The 19,299-nt window shown below is 57.0% G+C and overlaps 9 protein-coding genes across 9 annotated transcripts; 4 read left to right on the forward strand and 5 right to left on the reverse strand.

Moving 5' to 3' along the window:
• Positions 1-13: 13 nt before the first annotated feature.
• On the forward strand, positions 14-1,201 carry CH63R_02885 (Duf1295 domain-containing protein; the record flags this gene model as incomplete). The annotated part of the gene is made up of 3 exons (XM_018297860.1): positions 14-364; positions 441-505; positions 565-1,201. The coding sequence occupies 3 exons, from the start codon at positions 14-16 to the stop codon at positions 1,199-1,201; spliced, it is 1,053 nt and encodes a 350-aa protein (XP_018162676.1).
• A 283-nt stretch (positions 1,202-1,484) lies between these two features.
• CH63R_02886 (4-nitrophenylphosphatase) lies at positions 1,485-2,834 on the reverse strand (the record flags this gene model as incomplete). Its single annotated transcript, XM_018297861.1, has 4 exons — positions 1,485-2,245; positions 2,403-2,471; positions 2,549-2,570; positions 2,760-2,834. The coding sequence occupies 4 exons, from the start codon at positions 2,832-2,834 to the stop codon at positions 1,485-1,487; spliced, it is 927 nt and encodes a 308-aa protein (XP_018162677.1).
• A 3,578-nt stretch (positions 2,835-6,412) lies between these two features.
• On the forward strand, positions 6,413-6,940 carry CH63R_02887 (uncharacterized protein; the record flags this gene model as incomplete). Its single annotated transcript, XM_018297862.1, has 1 exon — positions 6,413-6,940. The coding sequence occupies one exon, from the start codon at positions 6,413-6,415 to the stop codon at positions 6,938-6,940; it is 528 nt and encodes a 175-aa protein (XP_018162678.1).
• A 601-nt stretch (positions 6,941-7,541) lies between these two features.
• CH63R_02888 (uncharacterized protein) lies at positions 7,542-8,117 on the reverse strand (the record flags this gene model as incomplete). The annotated part of the gene is made up of 2 exons (XM_018297863.1): positions 7,542-7,708; positions 7,835-8,117. The coding sequence occupies 2 exons, from the start codon at positions 8,115-8,117 to the stop codon at positions 7,542-7,544; spliced, it is 450 nt and encodes a 149-aa protein (XP_018162679.1).
• Positions 8,118-9,231: 1,114 nt separating this feature from the next.
• CH63R_02889 (ATP-dependent DNA helicase II subunit 2) lies at positions 9,232-11,815 on the forward strand (the record flags this gene model as incomplete). Its single annotated transcript, XM_018297864.1, has 7 exons — positions 9,232-9,719; positions 9,775-9,835; positions 9,897-10,448; positions 10,503-10,897; positions 10,955-11,166; positions 11,258-11,724; positions 11,798-11,815. The coding sequence occupies 7 exons, from the start codon at positions 9,232-9,234 to the stop codon at positions 11,813-11,815; spliced, it is 2,193 nt and encodes a 730-aa protein (XP_018162680.1).
• A 156-nt stretch (positions 11,816-11,971) lies between these two features.
• CH63R_02890 (QDE-2-interacting protein) lies at positions 11,972-13,787 on the reverse strand (the record flags this gene model as incomplete). The annotated part of the gene is made up of 4 exons (XM_018297865.1): positions 11,972-12,410; positions 12,485-13,213; positions 13,277-13,323; positions 13,374-13,787. 4 exons carry the CDS (start codon positions 13,785-13,787, stop codon positions 11,972-11,974), a joined length of 1,629 nt encoding a protein of 542 aa, XP_018162681.1.
• Positions 13,788-15,577: 1,790 nt separating this feature from the next.
• CH63R_02891 (Mitochondrial chaperone) lies at positions 15,578-16,080 on the reverse strand (the record flags this gene model as incomplete). Its single annotated transcript, XM_018297866.1, has 3 exons — positions 15,578-15,719; positions 15,821-15,984; positions 16,030-16,080. 3 exons carry the CDS (start codon positions 16,078-16,080, stop codon positions 15,578-15,580), a joined length of 357 nt encoding a protein of 118 aa, XP_018162682.1.
• A 534-nt stretch (positions 16,081-16,614) lies between these two features.
• On the forward strand, positions 16,615-17,461 carry CH63R_02892 (Ribosomal protein L24e; the record flags this gene model as incomplete). The annotated part of the gene is made up of 3 exons (XM_018297867.1): positions 16,615-16,619; positions 16,697-16,808; positions 16,895-17,461. The coding sequence occupies 3 exons, from the start codon at positions 16,615-16,617 to the stop codon at positions 17,459-17,461; spliced, it is 684 nt and encodes a 227-aa protein (XP_018162683.1).
• A 786-nt stretch (positions 17,462-18,247) lies between these two features.
• Positions 18,248-18,875, reverse strand: CH63R_02893 (uncharacterized protein; the record flags this gene model as incomplete). Its single annotated transcript, XM_018297868.1, has 3 exons — positions 18,248-18,646; positions 18,731-18,789; positions 18,842-18,875. The coding sequence occupies 3 exons, from the start codon at positions 18,873-18,875 to the stop codon at positions 18,248-18,250; spliced, it is 492 nt and encodes a 163-aa protein (XP_018162684.1).
• Positions 18,876-19,299: the final 424 nt, after the last annotated feature.

The raw sequence follows: 19,299 nt of genomic DNA on the forward strand, positions 1-19,299 counted from the left end.
AAACACCCACGTAATGGCGCTGCCCTCCATCAACTCCCTCGAGGAGTGCTCCGAATGGGCCAAGGCCGCCGAGCCCCTCCTCCCGCAGCTCCTCGACCTGCCGCGCCGCATCGTCGCAAGCCCGCAGTCGCTGCCCCGGATCTACCTCGAGACGAACCCGCTCGTCTCCGGCTTCGCCTTCTCCCTGCTCATCGCCGTCGTCACCCTCGTCGTCTCCGAGTACCACCGCAACTACTCCCAGATCGACCGTCTGTGGAGCCTGCTGCCCAACTGGTACGTCGTGCACACGGCCGCCTGGGCCTACCTGAACGGCGAGCCGTCGCAGAGGGTTGCTCTCGCCGCTGTTGCGACCACCCTCTGGAGCGTGAGTATTCCAAGTCTTCTCTGCTTCGCCTCGTGGAATCGTTTGCTAACCAACGGGTGCAATTTTCTCTCGGCAGACCCGCTTGACCTTCAACTACTGGCGCAAAGGAGGCTACGAGCGCGGAAGCGAAGACTACAGATGGTACGTACGCGCGCGCCGGATCATCCAACACACACCACGACTGACAAGCTTTCTCCCAGGGAAATCGTCCGTAAATACGTCCCCGGCTGGGTCTTCTTCCTCTTCAACGTGACCTTCATCTCCTTCATCCAGTCCGTCCTCCTCTTCGCCTTCTCCGCCGTCCCGGCCTACTCGCTCCTCCTCGCCAGCCGCCTCGAGCCCGAGGTTACGGCCGCCGACTGGTCCTTCTTCGCCGTCCTCGTCGGCCTCGTCGTCACCGAGTTCATCAGCGACGGCCAGCAATGGGACTACCAGACCGCCAAGGCCTCCTACAAGAAGTCCGCCAAGGTTCCCCGCGGCTGGGCCCGCGAGGACCTCGACCGCGGCTTCGTCGCCAGCGGCCTGTGGGCCTACAGCCGGCACCCCAACTTCTTCGCCGAGCAGATGGTCTGGTTCGTGCTGTACCAGTGGAGCTGCTACGCGACCAAGGTGCTGTACAGCTACACGTTCGCCGGCTCCGCGTTCCTCGTCATGCTGTTCCAGGGCTCCACCTGGCTCACCGAGCTCATCACCGCGGGTAAGTACCCCGAGTACAGCGAGTATCAGAAGCAGGTCGGTATGTTCATGCCCAAGTCACTCTTCCCGTACGCCAAGCCGCCGCCCAAGGTAATCCGGACGAGCGAGCTGGCCAAGAGGCAGAGCAAGAAGGACAAATGAGGAAGTCAGTCATTTGACTTATATGGGTTTCGCGATCGTCCGTTTGGCATACATGTAAATAAAAAGAAAGGGGGTCCGTCGAGGCGTTTCGTAGAGGCGGTCGTGGCATGTGTTTTATAAACATGTAATCATCTAGGGAATGCGTCTAGAGCTTCTATGGAGGTCATTACGGGGGGTTTCCATCTATGCATCAGGAGCCCGTAGTCATAGGAATCATCAAGAAGTTCTCCCAGCCCAATGGTCTCGCTCCAACCCCTTTCCCCCCACCCTATGCATCTCAGCCTCACGCGTCCAGCTTCAAGCTGGCTAGGCCGTCGACGTAGTAAGCCGGCACGGCGGCGGCGTCCTCCTTCTCCCAGTCCTCCTTCTTGTGCACGCCCGTCAGCACGGCGAGGGTGCCGCCCAGCTTGCCCTCGACGCCGAACTTGATGTCGGTGTCGAGGCGGTCGCCGATCATGCAGGTGCGGACGCGGTCGAGGCGGAACTTGCCCTCGATGGCGTCCATCATGGCCTGGGACGGCTTGCCGAGGGCCAGGGGTTGGCGCTGGATCATGTTGACGAGCGGGATCGAGACGGAGCCGGCGCCGGGGAAGAAGGTGTGGGCCATGGGCAGGGTGCTGTCGGTGTTGGTGGCGAGGAAGACGGCGCCGCGGCGGAGGTACTGGTAGCCGAGCGACAGCTTGAGGTAGTTGATGTGGAAGTCGAGGCCGGCGAGGACGACGCCGACCTCCGGGTCGAGGGCGGAGCCGTCGGCGATGGCGGCGAAGTCCTCCGGGGTGATGTCGCGGCGGAGGGCCGGGTCGGTACCGCCGACGAAGTCGACGCCCTCGGCGCGCAGCTCGGCCTCGATGCCGGCCTCGCCGATGACGAAGACCTTGCGCTTGCCGGCGGGCAGGTCGAGGATGCGCGAGACGTAGACGGCGGAGGAGTAGGCCGAGCCGAAGATGTCCTCGACCTCCGAAGGGATGTCGAGCGCGGCGAACTTTTTGTGATACTCGGCCCGGGACTTTGTCGAGTTGTTGGTCACGAAGACGGTGCGCTTGCCTGTTTGTTTTGGGGGGGACGATGAGAAACTCGGAGAACAGTTGTCAAAGTGGGTTCATCAAGGAACGGGGCGGTTTTGAGGTTACTGGTAGGGTAGGGAGGGAGGGAGGGACGGGGGTGGGGTGGAGGGGGAAAGATCATGAGATGGGTGAGCAACCTCTTGAGCGAAGGAAAGCGAGGGTCTCGCGGATGCCGTCAAAGAGATGATCGCCGGACCAGAGGACGCCTATCGCGGCACGGCACGGAGTGGTCAGCCGGGTTCGGAATGAAGAGCAACAGCTGCTTCAGGACCATGAAAGTTACCATCGCAGTCAATCAGAAAGACCTAGGTTCAGCCTCGCCATTAGCACCATGCATCCCATCACATCTCATCTCATCTCATGTCTCTCTCCCTCTCTCTTTCTTTCACACACAATCATCGTGAGATGCTCACACACAAAAGGTGGTGGTGAAAATGACTCAGATGAGGTGGGGGACAGAGGGGGAAGGGGAGGGGGGGGGATCGTGTGCTCACGTCGAACTTGTCGAGGAATTCCTCAATGGCGGGGGCGTCGCCGGTGAGGTATTTGGGCTGCTGTTGTTGAGACATCGTGACTTTTGGCCTTTGGTGTTTTTCTTGTTCAACAAAACTCGGGGGGGACAACAGCACAGGTGTGGTATGAGTTGCAGTGGTTAGTGCTGGAGTGAGTGAGTTTCGGTCCCTCGGAGCGGGAGGGACAAGGGTGGGGTGTGGATACGGGCGGATGACGAACGGAAGTGGGAAGTGAGGTCGAACGGCCATCGTCCGATTGGTCGAGGTCCGGCGGCGGCGCTTTGGGCGTTGCGGCTGGTTTACGGGCGGCGGGCGGGTCGGCGCTGGTGGTGCACGCATACAGTAGCACGTACCTACACACATACTTGGGGATGATTGAAACCCGGGGAGAGGACAGACTGAGACGGTGCGGTCTCGGCCTGGACAGACAGACAGACCACAGAGACCAGAGGCATCTTCCAGTCTTGGCTTGCATGCATTGGGCTAGGCGGTACTCTGTAGGTAAGTGACCGCCTGGTGAATCGTGCAATCAAGCATGAATCCATTCGGGTCCGGGGTCGGGTTGTTGGAGGCGCCGACAGACGATGAGATCCGGGGGTTGGACGGAACAAGTTGTGTCAGTTAACCCTCCAACCACCTGCTATTTTGCAGGCTTCCCCGGATTTCATCCAGCGTATCCAGGTACAGGTAGGACAAGACATCAACCACGGAAAGCCGGGGTCGCATTCATTTCAGTCACCGCCTCTTTCGAGGAGGGGCGAAACCGGACGACTTGTCGCGGGCTGCGTGCGAGATTGCGGCCAACCCGCATTCCTGTCAAACATGGCCGCGTCCTGCATCCCATCCCAGCGCAGCGGCGCCGACATAATGGTGCTCACACTGAATGCACAGATGACAGTCTAACGGAGCAGGCAATTCAACAGAAGTGAGACTCCGGCATGATCCAGAATGGATGAGGAATGAATGCATGCACCTTGACAGAATGCCCTTCCCCTCGTTGCCTTTTTGTTTTTGTTTTTATTCTTCTTCTTTTTCTTTCCATTCTCTTCCTCTGGCTTCCAGCTGGGCGGCAGCCACGAATGCGATGCCCGTCTGCGTTTGAACCCACTGCATGCCACTCGCCATTCATGACACTCAACATGGCGAACCCCCCCCGGGGAGCGGGTGCCCGGGCTTGTGAATGGAATGCAAGACACTGGGACGGCATGCGGTCTGCAGTACCACCATCCATGGTCCATCCCACTATGCGCGCGGGATGAGGAGGCCACGGCCATGCGGCCCCACGCCGAAGAAAGGAATATTCGGGGCAAACGCGCATTTCCGGGTGCGGAGCTTCTATATCCTGTCGAGCCTGCATGGCAGCCATGTCAGCAGCACCTCAGCGTTCCGTCCTGGCTGGCTAGCTAGCCTCCCCAAAATCATTGGCTCTCTCTCCCATTAGAAATCCAATCGCATTGCGAATACATACTACTAAGGACTTCGGACACTGCCGCTGGCCGTGTGGATTACCAACACGGATGACGTCAGGCGGAGACGGGAGGCAGAAGCTATCCGTCGCCTAAGAGCATTTAGCATGAGTCGTGAACAGTGTGGCCGGTGTGGCCGGTGGTGGCGTCAAGAACGGGTTTTCATGTTGGCCTTTTTTTTTTTTTTTTTTAAATCTTGTTTTCTTTTTTTATCCCTTCTTTGCTGTCATCCTCCCAGTGGCTTCCGTGACATTTCCGCAAGACCCGTAAACACGGTCCGGCGCCAACGACGACCGAATCATCTGAAGGCTCGCCGTGTGACGATCTCCTTTAGCGGGTCGCGCGACGCATCCCTCGTGCTCAATCTATCTCCATCCAGGAAATGTCTGAGATGCCGCCGAAGCCCCGAACCCCTTCCCCCCCTCTCTCTCACTCAGTGGGAGCCGCACAAATGCCCAGGCAGGATGCCGTCCTTGGCCGCATCCAGGAGAGAGGGGCGGGCACTTAAAAGCGTCGATCATCGGGACGAAACGAAAGGGAAAAAGAAGAAGGGAGAAAAAGGACCAGCGAGAATAGACTAGGTGCAGTATAGAATAAAAAAAAAGGTGCACTAGCGGCCCCCACATGACCCTTGCAAGAGGCCTAGAACTTGGAAGGTCCCTGAGAATCAGTGGAATCCAGCACAATCTGCATCTGCATCTGCATGTAAACGACCCGCGGCTCCTCCGTTCGCGATTGTCGCTTACAAACTCCGCCGACGACGGCGTCATATCCCATCCCATCCCATCCCATCCCACTACCATGCGGCTCATCTCTGACTGCGCACGCTGTTGGGCAAGGAAGAGTACTGCTTCGGGTAAGCACACGCTTCATTCCTACGGCGGTGAAGATGAAAGACCGCCTCACCGCTTTCGCATGTTTCACTGACAGGCAGACACCCTGGGGAATGAGCGTGGGGGTGGAGGGAAATGACAGAATGAGAGGAAACGACATTGTTCGTGACTTTGCGCCCATGGGCCATGGGCCATGGGACTTGGACCTTTTTTTCCTGGGGAAAGGACACGAGTCGCCGCGATTGGAACGTTGGAAGGGGGGTGACAGGCCTGGCACATGGCGTGGGAAGAAGAGCTATGGTGTAAGCCGGCTAGATACGACGCAAAATGGCAATACACAGAATACCTACCATGTATTACATGGGGCAAGCGAGGTCGGAAATAAGAAACTGTCAAGCGTGAAGATTAATACAGACACAACCGAGGCCAATAATAGAAGGAGGGGAAAATAAGAAGAAGAAAAGGAGGCAAACCCCCCCCCCCCCCCACACACATTAATTCAATCCGATCCGGCTCAACGGACGGACGGACGAGTATTGCCAAATTCGCCGACGTCCTTTGATTTCTCATCGCTCCTGCACTCCCCTCCCCCCTTCCCATCAGCCCCGTTGCTCTTTCGCACGAGACACGAGAGAAAGGGAATTGGTTCGTTTGCTCCGGACGGCGTTATAAAAATCTCTTCGCTCCCCCCATTCGCCACACGTCTGTCTGTCTTCCCATCTACTGATTCGGACCTTCATCCGTACACGTACCTACTCGAGTATCTACAATCGCTACGTACCCACCTTACCTCACCTCACCTCACCTCACCTTGCGTTTCTCTGCTCGACACGAGATAAAATCCTGGCGTTTTGACTTTCTTCCAACCTCGTCACGATCCGTCATCCGGGTTCCCTCGACGCCCTACCTACAAAAAATTAACGATACGCAAAGCATCGGCACCAAAATACCTTTTCTGCGCTGCCCACCTACACACGTCACCCATTACTGACTCCCTTTCTCCGTTACCCGGTTGCCTCACGATAAGAAACCTAGCTCTACCTTGCATCCCCCACCACCCTCCCTCCTCTTCCTTCATCCAACGCAAATCATCGTTGGAAGAGAGGGGAAAATAAATCCTGGCCGAAAATCATCCCGGAACCTGACACTTCCCTGCCCTTGACCTACCCACGCGGCACGCTATCTATCTGATTGACTCCACTGCCCCAAACACCGTCTCATCAAATACTGGGACCAAAGGGGAAAAAAAGAGCACCACCACACCAGCACCACCACCAAATCATATTAGACTCCACCACCCGTGCCCCCGTATCCGACGCCGACTTTAATAGTAGCCATGGCCCCCGTCACACTCACCCAGGAGCAGCTGCTTAACCTTCGTTCTATTCCGCCCTACGACTACAAGATGGCCTCGCAGACGCAGACACGCTCTCCCCAGATGCCCGCTACGGCTTCCACCGACGCCTCCTCCCAGGCTGACTACTTCACATCCTCACTGAGCTCGGCGACCAACTCGTCCCGCAACTCGGTCGAGTACCATGACCGCGCCGTCGTTGCCGTTGAGACCCCCAGCGGTACTGCCATTACCACCACCCACAAGACCAAGAACCCCCTGCCCCCGCTCTCCCGCGAGTACCCCAAGCCCGCCGACGAGATCGACGTCGAGGAGGCCCTCGCCCGCAAGCCCGGCCGCTGGTCTGTCAGGGGCGCCATCGCCGCCGAGAGACCTGTCCAGGTCGTCGACGAGGAGAAAATCAAGGCCCAGCGCCGCAAGGCCCTCGAGGACGTCAAGAAGGAGCTGTTCGCCGCCAGCGAGACCCTCAAGACGGCCCCGATTCCGTCGCGCAACAACACCAAATTCTAGGCGACGACTACTGATGACAGTCACGGAATCGTGATGGGCCGGACAATCGACCAAGACGGCGATTACGGCACCGCCATCATTACCACCACTACCACCACTTACGAAACACCACCAACGACAATTGCATTTTCACGTTCTTGCATTTTCAGTAAACTTCAGCGCTCGGCTTGTTCGGCACGCGAACGGACCCGCGTGTGCCGCCAGGTGCCAGTGGAAGACGATACCCAGCTTAGATCGGATTAATCAACCGGGGAGAGACGGATGGCAGGAAGGTTTCGGGCGTGGCAGCAGCACATGGAGAGCAATGGCATTGCACCACCAAAAGGGAAAACGGCGTTTCATCAAAACTCGAGCGACGTGTTTGTCGCTCGACTGTATCGTACCTAGCGAGAGGAAGGATCTGGGGGGAGTTCCAATAAAACATGCTACCTCATTTTTTTGGGTTTCCTCAGTAGGTTGACAATCTGTGCGTACATGCACATGTGGGCTATAAACAGGTACTAATAAACGGTTTCGGCCAACCTGAACAACGTGATTTGTTCCTCTGAAAGATAACATCTCTCTGCCGAGTAGGTGTACATTGTAGCTGTAGCTTCCTTGCTCAGTCGAGGCGCGCCGCGAGCGAGAAGCCGTACTGGATCATGGCGATGAAGCCAGCGAGGTTGACGAGGGTCGAGATGCCGTGCATCTTGCCGAACGACTTGTTGAGGGCCTGCATCTCCTGCGAGTGCGGCGCCGGGTCGTAGCTCTTCTTTCCGTCCTTCTTCTCTGCAGTCGGTTGTCAGAACTCTTTTCTTTCTTGTTCTTCTCCCCTCCCCTCTTTCTCCTTCTTTTAGTCCCCGCCCCATCCGAGCGCGGCTTTCATTGGAAACACCATCCCACCACGCAACTTACCTTGGGCGTACCGGGCCTTCATGACGGTCACCGTCCTCGGCAGCACGACGACGAGGTTGACGAGCCCCGTGACGAACATGGTCGCAATGGGCAGCAGCGCGCTGTAGCGGTTGGACTCCTGCAGCAGGCCGCCGACGCCGCCGGCGTGCTCGCCCAGCAGGCTGCGGCTGCCCGGGTACGTCAGGGCGAGGACAGCGGGGAGGGCCGTCTGGATGGTGAAGTAGACGGGGAAGAGGGCGTTCTGGGCGGCAGAGAAGGCGGGCCGCTCGAGGACGCGGAACATTGTGATACCGTTCACGAAGGACTTGAGGGCGGGGGGGTTGTGCGTGTCAGTCATTTCATTTCATCTCCGGCGTCACCGGGGAGGCAGATGGGGGGGGAGGGCTGCGGTTCGTTGCATCCCGGCTTACATGGAAGAATGTCGTTCCCAGGAGGGCACCATAGCTGAAGGGGGGGGGAGGGAACCCGCGAGGTTAGGTATCAATAATGCACGTAGTCGGGGTTTGTGACACTTTTCCACAGGGACGGGGCTTACGATATGATGTGGTACGGTCCCGGGGAGAAGACGATGGAGTCGGGCATGATGGGCGGCCGGTGATTGCTTTGAATGGGAGGTCTGGCGATTTTAATTACCCTTCTGAACTGAAGTAAGGAGGTTTGAATTGGGGTGTGATGTGAGGTGGTTTGCGGCGAAGATCTGTCAGTCGATGAGGTTGCCAGCCGTCTGGAACAAGCCGCGGGAGGTTTGGTGACAGGGGTCGGGTAGAATGTATGAGGTCACCTCGGCAGAGCTCCATTCCAGCAGCCCAGCAGCTGCCGACAGCGCTGGGAGCTGGCACACTACTTTAACCGGGGGGGGGCCTCTCTGCTCACGAGTCTTTTGCTCAAAGCTTGAGTGCACGTTTCTCTAGAATTCCAAGCAGCTTGATCGCTGCCATTGGCCGCTGCAACTGAACCACCCGGCAGTTTCTGACTCGTGCGCGCATGGTATGGCTGTTTCGAGGTCGAGAAACGAATGGTGCGAATCAATCAAGGTCTTGTACTTTGTAGATACTCTAAACACTGAATAGAGCAAGATGCTGGTTCCTCCCCGTCTCTTATCATTGTAGCACCTTGTCGTTATCATCACGTGATAGCGCGAAGACAATCACCGGGCATCAGCTCAACGCGCTGCTGGGGCGCGTAGCAGCCTGGAGCTCAATGGACCTCATCTGCCTAAATCGAGCCAGGGTCCAGGTCCATGTCCCGCTCCGTCACAGTGACTCTCCATTTATACGCCGGGCCTCTTCTTTGTGAGCCTTCTAGTTCAACATCTTCCGAGACCTCGCAAATCCCAATGCATCGTCTACATTAAAATCACACACGAAAAAAGAAAAAAAACACCCCTCACTGCAACAATGGCCGACAAGGAGGCGTCGGTCTACATCGTCGACCTCGGCTCGTCCATGGCTGACTGCCACAATGGCCGCACCGAGCCGGACCTGGACTGGAGCATGCGCTATGTCTGGGACAAGATATCGACCACGGTCGCCGCCTCGCGCAAGACGTGGACCGTCGGCTTCATCGGTCTCAAGACGGACGAGACGCGCAACGCCATGATGGACGACGAGGGCTATGAGAACATCTCCGTCCTGCGGGAGCTCGGCCCCATGACCCTGACCTCGCTGAGGGAGCTCAGGGCGGAGGTCAAGCCGAGCGAGACCGAGACCGGCGACGCAGTCTCCGCCGTGGTCCTCGCCGTGGACATGATTGAGAAATTCACCAGGACGCTCAAGTACAAGCGGCGCATCTACCTCGTCACTGACGGGTTGGCCCCCATCGACGGCGATGACATCGACTCGATTGCGAAGAAGATCAACCAAGATGGGATTGAGTTGACTGTTCTGTAAGTTTGGGGAGTTCGATACTGGGTTAACAACACCCCCACTAACACGCCGTAGGGGCGTCGACTTTGACGATGCAGAGTACGGCTTCAAGGAGGAAGACAAGCCCTCGATCAAGGTATGTAGGCCATCTCTCTGCGTCGTCCGGTCACCTCGCGCCACTAAACGCCACTCTGCAGAAAAAAAACGAGGGGATCCTCCAGGAACTCGTCTCCAAGTGCGACAAAGGTCAGTTCGCAACCATTGCAGAGGCCATCGACGAGCTCGACACCCCGCGCCTCAAGCCAACCAGGCCGTACAAGACGTACGACGGGCCCCTGACCCTCGGCCTTGCCGACCCGCCCGCGGACCTCAAGATCCCGCCCACGCCCGTCGTCATCAACGTCGAGCGCTACTTCAGGACCAAGCAGGCCAAGCCCCCGACAGCTTCCACGGTCGTCGTGTCGGCCGAGGGGCAGGGCGCTGCTTCCCAATCGACGCAGGCCCTCGAAGGTGAGCCCATGGAGGGAGTTGAGTCGGTGTCGGGTTTCGCGGCGGTCCGGTCCGCACGTACGTACAGGGTCAACGACCCCGACGCCCCAGGCGGCAAGCGCGACGTCGAGTTCGATTCGTTGGCCAAGGGGTACGAGTACGGCCGGACGGCGGTGGCGATCAGTGAGTCCGAGTGGAACGTCACCAAGCTCGAGACCGTCAGGACCTTTAGCATCATCGGATTCATCCCCTGTGAAAAGGTATGAGCGTAGCCCTCCCCGCGGACAAACCCCCTTTTGCTCACTCGGATCTAGTACGAACCGTTCCTCAACATGGGCGAGACCTGCATGACAGTCAGCCGCAAATTCGACGAAAAGTCACAACTCGCACTCTCCTCCCTCATCCACGCCCTCTACGAGCTCGAGTCCTACGCCGTCGCCCGTCTCGTCGTCAAGGACAAGAAGGACCCTGTCCTGGTTCTCCTCGCCCCGCGCATCGAGCCGGACATGGAATGTCTCTACGACGTGCCCCTCCCCTTCGCGGAGGACGTCCGCGGGTACCAATTCCCGCCCCTTGACCGCGTCGTCACTGTCAGCGGGCAGGAGATCACGGAAAACCACCGCCTGCTGCCCGGCGACGACCTCACGGCAGCGATGAGCGACTACGTCGATTCCATGGACCTGGGCACTTTCGGCGCCGATGAAGATGGGTGAGCGTGCCCCCCTCCCAGTGGGGGATGAAGACCAGGTAGCTGACAGTCATATAGAAACCCGTCAGAGTACGCCGCAATCGACGACACCTATAACCCCATGATCCACAGGATCAACCAAGCCATCCGCCAAAGGGCGGTCGACCCTCAGGGTACCATCGAACCCGTTCCTCCCATCCTCGTCCGCTATGCCGCACCACCCGAGGAGCTCGTCGAGCAGTCCAGCTCGCAGATCAAAACCCTCGTTTCAGCAGCGCAGGTCAAGAAAGGTAAGCAAAGCTCGGGGATCCGACAAACCCTCCCCCCCCTCCCCAATTTCTCCACCAGAACCTCCATGGCTAAGCAGACACCACCCGACAGTGCCCCCCAAAGCAAAAGGCAAACGCAAGCACGAGGCGTCGAAACCCCTCTCGGGCCTCGACGTCGACGCCCTCCTGGGCACGCAGCCCAAACGGCCCAAGATCAGCGTGGAGAACGCCATCCCCGAGTTCAAGCGCGCCCTCGCCGTCGCCGACGAGGTCGAAACGATTGTCGACGCGGCCACGCAGATGGGCGACATCGTCGCGCGGCTCGTGGCCGACAGCTTCGGCGACGCCAACTACGCCCGCGCCCTCGAGAACCTCACCGTCCTGCGCGGCGGCCTCGTCGACCTCGACGAGCCGGCGGTGTACAATGACATCGTTAGGGGCCTCAAGGGGAAGATCCTCTCCGGGGAGCTGGGCGGCGACCGACGCGAGATGTGGTGGAAGATTCGGATGTCGAGGCTGGGGCTCGTGGATCAGGCGACGTCCGAGGTGTCGGACGTCACGAGCGAGCAGGCTGACGAGGTTTGTTTTTTTTTCCTTTCCGCCCGCCACGATCAACACGTAGTGTCATGTGACGTCGCTAACTTGACTGCAGTTTTTGAAATCAAAATAACGGACTGAAAGCGGGCGTTCATTTGTGTTTTTTCTCAAGGGGTATGAAATGTAAATTCTAATCGACTCCGCGTTACCCACTTCCTGTGAAACCGCCTCCATCTGCTTCTCTTCATCCTTGGGGGTTTTTATACTGCATCTTTGCAATGGCTTGCTCTCAAACGCCAACCGGCTGCTCCTCAACCTCAAGATCAGCGTTCTTTTTCTGGCTCTTGTCCACCATCGCCGCAACCGCCACACCGAGCATCGCCTGCAGGGTGTATGCCGCGTCGTTGCCCGCGTTGTGGAGGTTGCTGTGTGGGATGTCCAGGTCGGTCAGAACCATGGCCAGGCTACGGCCCTGAGACTCGTGGCGCCAAGCCTGATGCATGTCCTTCGTGTCGAGGGTGCGGCTCATGACGCCGCCGACGGTCCACAACTCGACACCCATCCGCTCCAGGAAGCCGAGATCGGCTCGAAGGTCGTGGCCGACGAGGACGATGTTGCGGAAACGTCTGTCAGCCTCGGAGACGTCCTCTTTGCCGGCCTCGGAGAGGTTGTTAATGGCCGCAATGATCGAGGGGCCGAGATCGCTGAGCTTGGGATACTCACTCTTACTAATCATTGTTAGCGAATATTCTTGCAAGCTTCCGTTGCCTTGTGTTTGGGAGGATGGGTGAAAAGAACTTACCCGAAGTTGAAGTTCTCGGGGCAGCCCTTGATGTACTTGCGGTTGCGGATATGTCGATACTCATCGGTGATGAGGTGGCGGTTCTTGATAAACGGGACCCAGTTGCGGCCGTTCTCACCGGGCGGGACGCCGGCAAGGTTCCTGGTGTCCAAGATCGACAATCCGATCTCGAGGACGGTACCGTGATGCTCCTCGGCGACCTCGATGTCGATGCACACAAACACAACGTCTTGCTCGCGCGCATGGGGCAACGGCTTATCCAGAGCGGTCTCCTTCTCCTTATTCTTGACGTCGCTCGCCTTAGGACGGAGGCCGAGGTACAGCTGCGCGTCGTAGAGGGACTCCTCGCGATTGTGGGCCTTTTCCTGCTTCTTCTTGCTGCTCTTGGTCTTGGTGTCCTTGTAGTTATTATGCATGTTGAGGAGGGACAGGAGCATCTCTTTTCCGAAGGCGGTCGCGCCGGCGCAGGCGTCCTCCTTCTCGGGGGGAGGAATCGTGTCACGGACGGCTCGGTACTCGTTGTGCGAGGCCGAGCGGGCGATGTACTTTGGGCGAATTGTGCAGCTGGGTCCGAAGGTGACGTAGAACATCTCGCCCGGCTTGCCGGCGGGGATAGTCAGGTTCGTCTGGATCGAGGCGTTGATGACGTCGAGGAAGTGCTGGAATTGCTCGGTCGGGACGAAGATGTAGGGGTTACTGTCCAACGCCTGTGGATGGTAGACGTAGAAGCTGGGAGGCGTTAGCTTATGATTCTAAAAGGCAGTTTCCTTAAAGCTTGACAGGAAACCCTACAAGTCCCAGGTCTGCTCCTCTGTCATGTCGTCGAAGAAGGGCTGCGCCTATGAGACATGTCAGCTGCGCAGCTCCCACAATCCACAAGAAAATTCACTTTGGGGCGGTTCATCTTGCCGATGAAGCTCGAGGGATATCTCCGAGCCAGGTCCCATGCGACGAAGGTCATGCCTTCCTCCGAGAGGTCGCCGGCTTTCATGTTCTTGAACCTGGGGAAGTCCTGTTTGAGGAGAGCGTCGAGAGCGGCAGGCGCCAGCTTGTCGGATCTGGATGGCTCGAGGGGCGGTCCGACGAAGTGGGTAGCTGCTTTGCCGAGCGTCGGCTTGGTGATGGATGTTCCCTTCGTGGCGGCCTTCTTGGCTGCGGTCTGGTGGTCGAGAGCGAGGGGGTCGAGAACGATGGTCTCGGGGTCTTCTTCCACCTCTTGATGCGGGCCTTCCTCAAACTTCATTCTCTTTTCGAAGGCCCGGATGAGAAGCATCCTCAGTTGTTCGTCGTGAGGCCGGTCCATCATGAGGTACCGAAATAGGAGAGAGAAGAAGTGAGATATGAATTGGGATTTTTTCTTGGTTATGAACAAACAAGAGACCGAGTGGTTGGAGCTGACTCAATCAAGAACGGGAGAAGTAGTCGGGGTATGAAAATGGTTGGGGGTACAGCAAACAAGAAGGCTTGGTGAAGATGTTGATGGGTTGGATGTGGTTGGGTTGGAGAACCCGAATGAGATTGAAGTGAAAGTAGAGGCCTTTTTCTAAAGCCAAGTTGCCAATGGGAGGAAGAGGAAGCAAAAAAGTCAAGTCGTTCCTTCTTTAATTAATAACAGAAGGGGGAAGGCAAAATTGTTGAAAATGACCGGTAGGAGAGAAGGAAGTAGGTATTTAATTGAATAGGTAGGATGTTTCTTCCACAACTAACAAGAAACAACAGCAGGCCAATCTTATTTCTTAGTAACAGTGAATGACTTCCTGGTATCTGCATCCTGTAGAAGCCACGTGTATGTAGATTAGACACTAGGCTTTGTGTAAGCTTTAGTTCTTATTTAAGAAGAGAAACTGCAACAAGAGAGATAGCTTACAAAGAAGCAATGAAAAATGGTCAGTGAGGGGGTTATACATAAGATGTGCTTTTGATTGTCACGCAAAGGTGTTAAACATAAACTAAAGGACTTGATTTAAGAAGATCCTCTTCAAACTACACCAATTTTCCCATGTGTCTTTAAGACTTTTGAGAGTGTCACTGAGAAGATTGCTGAAATGTTTACTTTGAATTGCATTAAAAACAAAGAGAATATTACAATTTGTCAGGACATCACTCTTTCTTTTTAGACGTCTTTTGCTTTGCATAGGAATACTCAAGTGTCTACCATCGTTTAGTTTTCCAATTACCAAAGCTCCACCACACGAAGTCTGCTTTGCATAGCATGAGCCAGGCCTTCCGCTTTGAAAGCCTTGGATAGCAACGAAAGACATGGCCACTGTCTTAAAGTCAGGAGTTCAAGGGTGCCCACAATGCTCCAAGACTGCAATATCAAGCAAGCTGCAGGATTGATCAGACATCACTGCAAGGAAGCCTGAGAAGGAGAAGCATCCAAATACGAAGGACATATTAAATGGCACGACTCCAGTTTGGTGGACCTGCTCTGTTGAGATGCTTCCCATCCTCTAGCTCGGAAGCTCATCGAAGACTGGATAAGCGACAGTAACATATCGAATGGCCTGAACTTCTGCCAATAATATGTCAGCTGTTTTGTCCGCAGTTGCTGTTGACTAAGTCATAGAGAAACGGCCCCCTTTTCTGCCTTAATACCTCCATGAAGCTGCTTCCCAGCGAGGAAATCTACCAGCCTGCCAAAGCCCGATCTATCGCCCGGCGCGGATTGGGCTTCGCAAAAACCCGTTCCGCCAGAGCAAAGCATAGATCTCGGGGATCGGACCTCGCCAGACAAGTGTACTGTGTATAGATGGGAGAAGAGAGACGAGAGGGTCTCGTGCCATTAAGCATAATGTTACAACATGCCCCAAATACCCAAAGACCAGTCCAGCCGCGTGTATACACGACCCTTGTATTCCCTCTCCTCCCCTTTTCTCCAAAGGGGGGGAGAGGAACCACCCATGAAACGCCACCGCTATGAAGAACGACCCGTTTGTTATTACAAGCATAATCAACCATCAAGCAAGACCTTCCCCCCAAGGAAGTTCCAGCCCTTGGCGAATGAGTCCCCCCTTTTTTGCCCTCCCGTTCGTATTGTTGTTGTTACATTTCGTAGACTCCCCATCATCGACATAATAGGAGTGGCTAGTGTCAAGACGTCATTTTCTCGAGCAACTCCTTGGCCTCGTTGACCTTGGTCGCGAGGTAGGGGCTCCCGCCGCGGTCGGGGTGGTTGAGGAGCATCAACGTGCGGTGCGCCTTGCGGATCTTGTCACGGCTGACACCGCTCTCTCTGTGGGACCCTGATGTCAGCTACTACTGTCCCAACTACTGTCCTCCAATTGTCCAGCGAGACCGCGGGATTCGAAGGGGGAGGTAGGCTTCGCTGCTTACTGGAGAGAGAGGATGAGGCAGGCCTCGCGCTTGTTCATCTTGGGCTCGAAGCCGCCCTTGTAAAAAGCCTTGCCCATCGCGCCCACGCCGCCGCGAGATCGGCGCCATGCGACGAGACCGGCCCGGCCCTGGAGGAAATCCATACCCGTCAGCGGTTTTGCTCGCTACCTGGAGCTACGCACGTCATGCGAAAAAGCGGACCGACATACCAAGAAAGCTGCGACGGCAGCGCCGGCTCCGACAGCAAGAACAGAAGCCATGATTTGGGGATTTCGTAGATGTCGGCGAGTGTGGTGGATCGAGGATGATGAATGACTGCGGAAGAAAGGGCGGGTGGTATCGCGAAGAAGGCCTTGGATGGGGGGGGGAGAGCTTTTTTTTCTTTGGAGTTTCGCCGCTCCGATGAGCCAAAAGCCGCGATGCGCCGGTACTGGTCCGTGCTCCTCCGGGAGTTTTTCGGAGAGCGTGTTCTTCCGACCTTGGGGGAAGATGGGAAAGCTTGGGCCAAGTCCCCTCAGTCCCCACCAATATATCGCTTTGGTCCTATTGCACTTTCACTACTAACTGGCGCTGCCCCACCACAATCGATAAGCAGCGCCTGGGAGCGGCAGAAGAAAAATTTCTAAAAAACTTCCAGAGGCAAGGCTTCAATCACCGCCTTCCGCTGAAATCCCCCGTGCGTCGTGCTGTATGTGGAAGAGTTGTCGCCATCAACAAAACAACACCACCGACAACCAAAAAATCCTTGTGACTGCCCGCTCCGTGATACCCGTCAAGGTATCAACGCCGTCACCATGAGGTATGTTTTCCAATCCGGTCAAAAAACTTACCTACGGATTGATCCCATGCAAGCGGCTAACTCGCAACGCTCCCCAGAATCGAGACGTGCTACTTTTGCAGTCGCCCTGCCTACCCGAGCAAGGGCATCACCTTCGTCCGTAACGATGCCAAGGTCTTTCGCTTCTGCCGCAGCAAGTGCCACAAGAACGTATGTCCTCGATTGCGTCCGCGATCCGATCCCCCATCCCGAGGAGCAAGTAGGGGCCAAGACTAACCACCGTGGGACCCAAACAGTTCAAGATGAAGCGTAACCCCCGCAAGCTCAAGTGGACAAAGGCGTATCGCGCCTCGGCGCACAAAGAGATGACGGTCGACAGCACGCTCCAGTTCGGCGCGCGGCGCAACGTGCCCGTGCGGTACGACCGCGACCTCGTCGCCAAGACGCTCAAGGCCATGGAGCGCGTGTCCGAGATCCGGTCCCGCCGCGAGCGCATCTTCTACAAGAAGCGCATGCAGGGCAAGCGCGAGCGCGAGATCGCCGCCGCCCGCAAGCTCGTCGCCGAGAACGAGCACCTGCTGCCGCGCCTGCGCGGCTCCGAGAAGAAGAGACTCGCTGCCGAGGGCGCCACCGAGGACGAGATCGCCGCCCTCGAGGCCGAGGGCCGCGTGCTCGCCGCTAAGGGCAACCGTGCCGGCAAGGTCTTTGGAAAGGAGAAGATTCGCCAGCGCGTCACGGTCGACGGAGACGTCATCGAGGAGCGCGAGGGCGTCCTGCAGGAGGGCGACGGCGAGTGGGACGACGACGACGATGCCGAGGACGACGACGAGGAAGAGGATGGCGATGTCGACATGGAGGATTGAAGACGATGATGGTGCCAGGAGAGAGGAGACGACGTCAGCTCATGTCTATACACCACCGACCAACCGACCAAGAGCTCAGGGGAGGAAAAGACGCACAAAGCAAAGAAGAAGAAAGAGACAAAATGCTAATCGATGGGACCCCCCCTCTCTTCCGCCCACCCGCCCTCATCATTCATGGACACGGCGAAGAGAGGTTGGGGGTTCTTTTTGGGGGTTTATTTTGGTTTATCGGGCGTTGAGGGATACAAAAGGGCGGTTAGCATCGACGGCGTTTGGTGGCTCTGAGAAGAAGGAATACCAAGAAGAAAAAAAGTTATCCGAGGTCCAGATTCAGATCGGGCGTCCTCTCAGTCCACCGCCTTTCGCCTTCCTTCCCTCTTGCGGACGCTTGCCCGTGTCCTCCAGGGCCTCTGGGGCAGCCAGTCGGGATGCTCTTTTCATGCCATACGAGTAGGAGGATCTTTGCTGAACATGTCGATTGAATTAGAGGGCGCATATCAGCGCAAGAAGCATGCATGGCCCAACACCTACCCAGCATTTCCATATCTATAAAAAGCAGCAAGCAAGACAGATGTTACCATTGCGACTCCCGCAAATGCCGTTGTCCATCAAGTGTCAATCCGGAAAAAAGTGAACCGCCCAAAGCGGGCGTCGCGGGTATCAATGTTCTCGGTGTCGTACAATCAAACCCCATCCCCTGAACTCCAAGAGTACCCCAATGGTAATCGTAAACAGCTGCCCTGGCGTAACAAAGACCCTCTTTCGTTCTCTCTTGACACGACGACGTCAATCCTCGTCCTCGTCATTCTTCGAGGTGTGCTGGTACGCCCTCGGCGGCATCGGAAGACCGGCCTCGACGTCCTCAATGATCTTTCTCTCCAGCGCCTCCTTGCGCTTCGCCTCCCCCTCGGCCGTCTCGGTGCCGCCCGGAACGCTGGCTTCTCCGTAGTTGCCGGCCCCGCCACGTCCCGAGGCGCCCCGGGACGACCGCGCGAGGCTGGCGCTCACGGCCGCCCGCGTCTTCCCTACGACCTCTTCTTGGTGCTTCGCATCTGGCAGGGAGGAAGCATCGTGGAAATTACCCGCCCCGCCTCTGCCCGCACGCGCGTAGCCGCCGGCCGTCGGCGAGGTCGAGCTGGTAGTCGAGGCGACTGTAGCGTTGTTCGTCTTCTGGGCTTCGACGTCCTGGTAGTGTTTTGGTTGCGGATAAGCACGTGTCCAATCACTTGGAGCAACAGATAAGACAGGCAGACAGAGAGTTGCACGCACCTCGGGATTGGCCTTCTCGACGTCCTCAACGTCCTTTTTCGAGTAAAAGTTCCCGCTTCCTGCGAAACCGAGATTAGAGTGGTCATTGAGAGTGGCAGACTTGTATCATACCTCCGCGTCCCGTCTTGCGATACACGTCAGACATGGTGGGGTTCGTTGATCAAAGAGGCTGGTCTTTCTACCGGCGGGGAAGAATCACAACTGGGAAACAAGGCAGAATGCTCAAGGCTCAAACTGGAGATGCTGGGCAAAAGAACGACGTGCGATATCTCTGACAAAGACCCAACAGGAGAAAAAGTGACGTGCGGTTTTGCTGCAATTGACACTACTTATCTGCCTTGCCTAGCCATCTGCATAAGGGACCTTGGAGCGAGTGTGGCGCGGCGGGGTTAGTGGGAGCTTTGAGTGTGGGTGGGATGGATGCCCCAAGTCCCCGACTTGACCGCTCCATCCGTGCCCGCCCGCAGTTGGTCGTCGTCGAGGTCTTGGGACAAGAGCCAACATTCCGTTCATGTCCACGATGGCATTCCGTTGCTCCTCTGGTTGCCGTGCGCCGTTGTTTCACGTTC

The sequence above is a fragment of the Colletotrichum higginsianum genome, chromosome 2, assembly GCF_001672515.1.
Source record: "Colletotrichum higginsianum IMI 349063 chromosome 2, whole genome shotgun sequence".
Classification (NCBI taxonomy): domain Eukaryota; kingdom Fungi; phylum Ascomycota; class Sordariomycetes; order Glomerellales; family Glomerellaceae; genus Colletotrichum; species Colletotrichum higginsianum.